Source organism: Mustela nivalis (genome assembly GCF_964662115.1).
Source record: "Mustela nivalis genome assembly, chromosome: X".
Taxonomy (NCBI): Eukaryota; Metazoa; Chordata; class Mammalia; order Carnivora; family Mustelidae; genus Mustela; species Mustela nivalis.
Genome location: NC_139040.1, coordinates 4,550,910 through 4,559,055, shown reverse-complemented (window position 1 = coordinate 4,559,055; position 8,146 = coordinate 4,550,910). Strand labels below are relative to the sequence as shown.

Sequence of the window (8,146 nt, the reverse complement as noted above, 5' to 3'; positions counted from 1 at the left end):
CAGGCACCTCGGTAATGTTATTTTAGATCACAGAAGCAGGATACAGGATTGGATGTGATAGATTTCATCTATGTAAAGACACAAATGTCCTTATGGCTACATATGTATGTGGGCAGGAAAAACAGCAGAGAGAAATGCAAGACTGTCACAATGGCTGTATTCTGGAAGGTGCTCTGCTTTTCACCCTCACCATTTTCCCCATCTTCCACATTTTATATGAGCATACAGTACTCTGCTAATGGCTGAAGAGACGGGGCCGATGAAGTATAAAACCGAACCACAAAAACAGCAAAAGAAAATTAATATTGTTCAATCTCCAGATGGGGAAGGGTCTCTATGTTTAACGGGAAAAAAAAAAAATCAGACAGGAAAAGAGAAATTTGTTTATTTTAAAAAGTGAAACCAATAACCAAAATTTAAAGGCAAATTCACAGGACTGGAAATACAAACACCCAACAGTTTTACAAAGAGAACAATGATCAAGGTCACGGATAAGCAGAGAGTTACAAGCTCAAACAGGATACCACTTTCACCTGTTTTATATATTTGTTTGCTTTATTTCTAGTTTTACCACCCTAAGCTGCAGGAGAGTGGGGAGAAGGGCCAAATAAAGAAGCTTTTAACAATTTGGCACCAAGAGACAAGCCCAAGGGAGTAATTTGAAATACATAAAAACATTTCATTTGCAAAGTTGTTCATCACAGCATTATTTACAATACCGAAATTTTGGAAATAAGCTGAATTTTCAATGAAAGAAGGTTAGGTTAGTTATGAAAAAAGTTACACAAGAAAATACATCACCACCAGTATAAAGCATCGTTGCAGAAATTTTAGTAACCACATATAATATTTAGTGATAAAAAGAATATAAAACTGGAAGATAAAACACATAGGATGATCACAGCAATGTAAAAAAATTCATAGCCCAAAGAAGGCAAGATATTAAGTGACCATCTTGGGGCAAAGTACTGGTGCATTTTCTTGCCTTTTAGTACATTTCTGTTTTCTGGTTTTTCTATGATTAACACTTTACTTTTGTGCTCAGAAGGGGATACCTTTTTTCAAAGTGGTCACAAGACTCTTCAGCGATGTTCCTGGTCAGTTCACGCCACGCCATGCCACGCCACGGCCTAGAGTCACAGAGCGCAGCCTCTTGGAGATGGCAGGGGCGGGGGAGTGGGCGTGAAGAATGGTCATGAACAGAGGGGGAAGGGGAGAAGCTGGGGGTGGGGTGCAGGGAGGCAGGGATCGGCAAGGAAGAGTCAGGGACCAGTGTGCACACTGGTCTGCCGAGGAAAGGGGCTTTGTGGAGCCAGGGAAGACTCTGACTGCTCAGCGAAGGTCGGTGTGGACCCCGTAGTAGGCACTGGCGGTGTTCGCAGAGGGCGGGGTCTAAGAGGGAGTTCAGGAAGACACGTGGATTCTTCAGGAGCGAGGGAGGAAAGAGGAGGGGGGGCAAGCTAGGCAGGAAGGTGGTGAGAGGGCTGGTGATGGCTATGGCACTGGAGGGGGAGCGCCGAGGGCCAGAGGGCATTCCCTGTGGTGTGCCTCAAACCAACAGCCTTTGCATGCACACCCAGGGTGGACAATTAGCCCCCAGGAGGAACCTGCCCATCGCTGGGTAGACCCGGCTTCCATTCAGAGTGAGTGTAGGGCAGCTCCGTTCCACTTTCTACCACAATGGGAAGGTTCTAGATCTGTGCTCTCCAGGATGGCGGCTGCTAACCATGTCAGGCTGATGAGCACTTGAAATATGACAAGCCTCACTGAGATTCTGCTTTGGAACCGCTTATTTCATTTGAATTCATTTAAATGGTTGCATGTGCCCAGTGGCCACTGGACAGCACGTACCCAGGGGCAGTGATTCTCAAAGTGTGGTCTCAGGAGAGCAGCGTGATCTGCAGGAAATGCACATTCTCAGGCCCCACCCCAGCCGCGAGGATGCGGCAAGTCTGCGGGCGGGGGCCCTGCACGGCTCTGGCTCATCCTCCTGCTTGGGGGCCACTGAAACAGGGACACACAAAATTTCTGCGCTCGCGAGTTCTGGTTTCCTCTGAACTGTATGCAAGAACCACTGCCGGAGTGAAATGGGCTTTATAACAAGGGAGTGCCCAGGGGACCATGAGGAACACACGTCCAGCTCGGCGGGCCAAGAAAGGCTGTGTGGAACCATAGAGATGTGCTCACTCCAGGCTGAGGCCAGAGAAGGAGCGTGGTCAGCTTTGACGCCTGAAAACCAGAAAGTGGCTGTGCATTCCAACATGTGTGGGAGACGGGCAGAAGGGAAGACAATGTGGCTCTACATTGCGTTCAGGGTCAAAAACAGTGAACACGCATAACCTGTGAGCCGATGGGGAAAGCAGCCACCCCGCGGGCAACTCAGCCTTTGCTTCTAACGGGAGAGAGACTGAAGGGAGGCTGAGAGCAGCCGCCGCAGCAGAATCAGCTCGGACACTGGGTCCTCGCACAGAAAAGAGGAGACAGAAGGACTTCCAGCAGAGACAGAGGGACACACAAAAGCTCCAGATGCGGCTCTGGTCACACGGGCAGACAAATTACTGCCAAAACGGCAGCCGCACCCCCAACGTAGCTGTCACTTCCCTCTACTCTGACGCAGGTCAGTTTTCAACTTCAGCAAGAGCAGAACTGGGACATTTTTGATAAAACTGTGCTTCAGGAAGTGAACCAGGACAAAGTGTACGCACTGCGGCCAACAGACGCACGTGAAAGAAAAGCCCGTGTTAAAACTTCTCATCTTAACCAGGGAGTAGGAGATAAAGCTCAACACGCTGAAAAGATGGCATGAGGAATTTCCAGACCAGATTATAAAAGTCTTAGTGGAAGTGATGAGACCGATAAAGAGGATGAAAAGGAGAAATAAAAGGCCCAGGGACCCCATCTACTAGTATAAGCCAAGACTTCCAGAAGAAAGATGAGCCTCAGGATCAGGAGAGATGAATAGGGCCCTTCACTCTTCAACTAGAAACTGCTGTGGCCAAGACACTAAGTCACTTAATCACTTAGGAGATCGTTGTGCTACCATATATGCCTCTGTTGTGAACTAATTAATTAAAAAAAAAGCACTGATCAAAATGACTGATTTGAAGTCTTCTTTTACAATAATATCTTGCCTTTTTTGTTACAATACACATAAGTATTCTTTCACAAACATTTACCTTTAAACACTGAAGCACTTGTAAAGAGAATTACTAGAAATTACTCACTTTGATACAGGACAGTGTAAGATGTTTATTTAGAATGTGGCTGACTCCGCTGATGAGGGCTGATAACTGATCAACTTCCACGTGTTACAAATATGAGTTGTGATTATCCCATCCTTTTTAAAGATGATGTAGGCTAAGCTTATTATAATTACCACCTGCCTTTCTGGTTACTTTCATATTTAGGGAATACAGAACTATGTTCTGGGGGATTAGAAATTACCTAATATATTAAGTGAAGTTTTCACAATTCTCAAAATAATTCAGAATTTAGTAAAATTAATGTTGTCTTTAACCAGCTATTCAAAGTAGATTATTTCCTGCCTCCTGGATAAATGTATACCTGCAACCAACCATTCCTGAAAAAGGAGAACACAACAGTTTTGAATTACTTGATTCGTGGATACAGTTACACCTTTAAATGTTTTCCACCGTGAATAACAGGGCCTTTCAAGAGGTGATCTTGGAGTTTAATGGTCATATTACTTGCTAACAAATTACTGTTTGGGCCAGAAGTTCCTGAACATTTCTAACTAAATTTCCCAAATATCTCATGCCTCTAGTTGACTTAGCATCATTTATTTGATGCAGAAATTCTACATTAGTCGCTTCATGCATATTTTATCTTTGGATTTTGGAAAACTCACAATCTTATTAACAAAAGTTGAAGATAAGACTTTCAGGCCTTAGCGCCTAGCATTATTATTTAACTTCACATTTTACAAACCTGAAACCTGAAATACTGATATAATACTTTGAATATATTTGGTTAAATATATTATTAAATTATAAACAAAAGAACCAGGGACTTTGTGTGAAACCTAATGTGACATATGGTTACTTTTTGAAATGCACTAGATTCCAGAGGTAATTAACAGTATTTCTTGAGTACAGTGTTGTGTTTGGTTATTATGGGCTCAATGGATAAAAGCATGACAGATTTCGGTTGTTCCCTTTACACTTATCCACTCAATAAACAGGCCGTGATTGCCCCAAAAAGGAAAGAACGGTTCAGCCTAGCCCCAGTCCAATTATCAAGTGGATATTAATAAAGACTCAAATTAATAAAGAATCAAAACGTTAGGCGATCACATATTCTTGGGTCAAGCTGGGGGCATATGCTTTGCGTGCCTACCCCTTGGGTTGCTCCTAATAGTATGGATGATCACCAAGTGACCAGCTCTAATGCCTCCTCTCCCCAGCTGCAAGGGAGCATGTGACAGCTGCCCTCCTCCCCGGCTGGCCGGGGTCATGGCATCAGTGATTGGAGGAGGTCTCTGCCCCGGGAGTCATTATACATGTTGTGGTCCTGCAAAGGGTCAGAATCAACAAAATACAGTTCCCCTGCGTGGACGTCGGAAAAGTTAGCCAGAAACTCACGGGGATTGAAACCAACCCACACAGTGTACCGATAGTCTATTGTGCGTATGGAATAGCCCATGACCTTTATATCTTTTAAGCTCGGCTTGTCAGAATTCCACTGGGGAGAGTCTGCAGGCCGGGGGTACTGGCTATAGGCAATAGACTCACGGGGATTACCAGGAAGGTACTGGTCCTCGTCCAGGTCCTGGAATCGGAAATACTTCACAAGGCTCTGGCCTTCTCGGCACTGCGCCACACGAAATGAGGGAACAGGACAGCGAGGCGGCACGTGCAGTCCTGCAAGTCCCGCGAGCGTGGGGAAGAGAGACAGAAGTTCCACGAGGTCCGTGACTTGCCGGCCTGAAACGGGAACCGATCCAGCTGAATGCACTACTGTACAGAAGCCTGCACAGCTCACAGACTAAGGAAGGGAGCGCATCTGGGCTCCACTGGTTCTTTTCTCCTTCTGCGTTTATTTTGGGCCCATGAGTTCAGGAACAACGCCAACTCGGCACCTCCCCCCACAGGAGTATGCAAAATGAAGATGCCTGCAGCCAGTTGGCACTTGTAAAAACTACGTGTAATTTGGGAACCACCCGTGTAATCACTGATTCTGGCAAGGATCACCAACAGAAGCCCTATCTTTTGGGTAAAACTCGGTTGGGGGGACAGGATATTGGGAGTCTCAGCGGTCCCACCCTGCAGGGACTCCCTTCTGGATGTCAGCATATCCCCTTGAGACCATGGGAGGTTGCAAACAACAGCACATTCACCGTCTTAACCATCCCGTAGCGTCCTGTTCAGTAGCACCACAAACATCCACGGTGCCATGCAGCCGTGCCCACTGGCCGTGTCCAGAATGCTTCTCATCTTCTTCACCTGTGATCTGTCCTCAGTGAACACTCCCTTCCCATCGCCTCCTCCCTGCCCCCCGCCCCTGGCAACCGCTATCCTACTTTTGGGGGCTCCTTGCAGGATCTCTTGTAAGGGCAATCACACGGTCTTTGTCCCTGTAGGACTGCTTCCTTCTCTGAGCACAATGTCCTCAAGGTTCCCCCACGCTGTAGCACATGTCAGAATGCCCTGCCTTTCTTAAGGTTGAGTAACACACCACTACACAGAGAGACTACATGTGGCTTCTCCACTCACCCAGCAACAGATGCTGGTTGCTTCCACCTTGTGGCTACTGAACATTCATGTACAAGTTTTTGCTTGAATACCTATATCTAATTCTATGGGATATCTACCTAGTAGTGGAATTGCGGAGTCACACCGTAACCCTACATGTAACTTTGTGGGGACCCATGAAGCCACTTTCCATAGTGGCTGCACCATTTTACCTCCCCACCAGCAACGGGAGGGCTCCCCTTTCTCCACACCATGCCAGTGCTGTAGATTCCTATTTATTTTGTGAATGGGAATGAAATGACACCTCACTGTGGTTGATCCATCTTTAAAGTCTTAATCCTACGCTTTCTATCACCGTTAAAATCATGGGCTTTGAGCCAACACTCTGGCCTTCTTGGATCTTTAAGAGTTTGCTTTACACGGCCCAATTTTATTTCTGACACATCTGATAAGTAAAATAAAAAGAAAAAAAAAAGGTAAAGAAGCTTAAAAAGATACTTTCTACAATGGCAAGACTTGGTTGACCTGACCACCTTCATCAGGTGATCAAATCTGGCACCAGTGACAATGGCGAAGGCCACCGTGAAGTTCCCTCACTGTGACACACTGGGAGCACGTGAGCTCACGTGTAGTGCACGTGTCTAAAATGTTTACCCTGAATCTAGTCATGAGGAAGCGATGAGACAAATCCAGACTGTGGGCTGCTGCCCCACACAGTTACCTGGAATGCTAGTAAAAAGATGAGGTCGAGGAGAAATGGAGGCCCAGATCACGTCAGGCCTTGTCAGCCACTATAAGGGCTTTCACTCAGAGACAGGAGCATAGAAGGCTCCAGAGCAGGGCTCTGACACCACCTTACTCAAGTTTTAACAGGATCACTTTGGCTACTGTGAGGAGGAAGAACTCTGGGGGACCAAGGGCACAAGTAGGAAGACTTCGGGAAGCTGTTGCAGGAATCCAGCAGGACACGGGGTGGTATGACCCACGGTGGCAGCGTGAGGTGGCGAGAAGCAGTATAGCCAGAGTGAATGGAGAGCGAGAGGCTTGCAGACAGACTACGTTTCACATATGGAGGATGGGAGACAGGCAGGGGCAGGGGCCGGCCGGGAGGGAGACAGGCAGAGGCCGGGAGGCGTCCACAGTGAGCACAGCCATTCCCTGAGAGGGCAAAGAGGATCGAAAAGAAAGGCTCAGCCTGGGGCATGCCCACGCTCGACTGGCCAAGTGAAACAGGTTGCTGGAAGTCCCAGTCCAAAGTTCAGGGAAGAGACAGAGGCTAGAGATAAAACTGGGAAATACACTAGGAACAGTACAGCTACATGAATTTATGACTTGCTGAACATGTCCCCAGAAAACTTTCAAAAAACCATCTCAACCTGTCAGATTCCTCCAAGCAAGCAGAGGCCTATAATCATGCCTATGGTTCGAGCTTTTTATAGATGACTTGAAAGAAGACAGAGCATGAAGCACACAAAACTCAAATGTAGAGAAAATAAAACTGGGCCATGTAAAGCAAATCTGGAAAGATCCATAAAGACCAGAATGATGGGCCAGAACCAAAAAAAAGAAAAAATATCAACAGAAATTGACATAAAGGGCATGATTTAGATGTTAAATGGATTTAGATGGATTAAATGCAGAAGCCCAAAAAGCGGGCAACCTAGTTTCACAGAGTTCATAGAAAAAGTACTCTAACTCATACACAACTTGTCTCTGTGCTAAGCAGATCACCTCAGGAGAGAACAAAGAACCCACACAGGTCACCCATGCAGCCGCAAGGGGTATCTCATTGCAGGGGCATTTCTGGAAATGCTTTCTCAAGCTGGCGCTTTGGGGAAGGCAGAGACCAGGATAACTGTGGGTCTACCACCACTACTGTGAAGGAACTGCAGGCCTGGGGGTTTCCGCCTAGAGAAGAAAGGCATCAGGGTCGCCTTCAAGGCTGGGATGGACGGGCACATCGAAGTCAAAGCAAACTCGCCTTTCACTGAGCTGCTCAGCCGTCGGCCAACCCCTTCCTCTGAGCTTCGGAGCACACGGTGGTCTCTGGCACGACAGTCCTCCTCATCCTGGGGATGCCACCTACTCCTTTGTCCCTCCCTCTTCCAGGCTCCTCTAGGCCCAGACCCATAGGTACTCAGGAGTGCCAACCCTGGACAGGAAGATGGACCGAGGAAGCCCCTGGCTGTGCATCAGGGAGTCTCCTATCAAGCAATATCACTTCAGCATGCTTTATACCTGGCTCCATCAACTCCACGATGGAATCGAAAGGGTCGATGTAAGGGAAAAGCTTCTCGCCTGCCTCCAGAAGCGGAGCTGTCCTCCCAGGAACATAGAACATCAAGGGCACGCGAGTGGCGACGTCAAAATTGCTGTATTTGGCCCACTCTCCGTGTTCACCGAGAGCCCACCCTGGTTCATAAAAGCACAAAATA

The 8,146-nt window shown here is 47.1% G+C and overlaps 1 protein-coding gene across 3 annotated transcripts in view; it reads right to left on the bottom strand.

Annotated features, from left to right (window-relative positions):
* Positions 1-370: 370 nt before the first annotated feature.
* The window catches only part of IDS (iduronate 2-sulfatase), a 49,837-nt gene continuing 42,061 nt past the window's right edge, over positions 371-8,146 (bottom strand). For 2 of the 3 annotated variants that reach the window (XM_082716701.1, XM_082716699.1), the window contains exons 8-9: positions 7,950-8,123; positions 371-4,943 (exon numbers count right to left, since the gene is read on the bottom strand). In XM_082716701.1, the coding sequence (XP_082572827.1) occupies positions 4,471-4,943; positions 7,950-8,123 (647 nt within the window). In that variant the 3' untranslated portion in view covers positions 371-4,470. The remainder of the gene's footprint in view (positions 4,944-7,949; positions 8,124-8,146) is intronic. The other variant, XM_082716700.1, reaches the window with a different exon arrangement.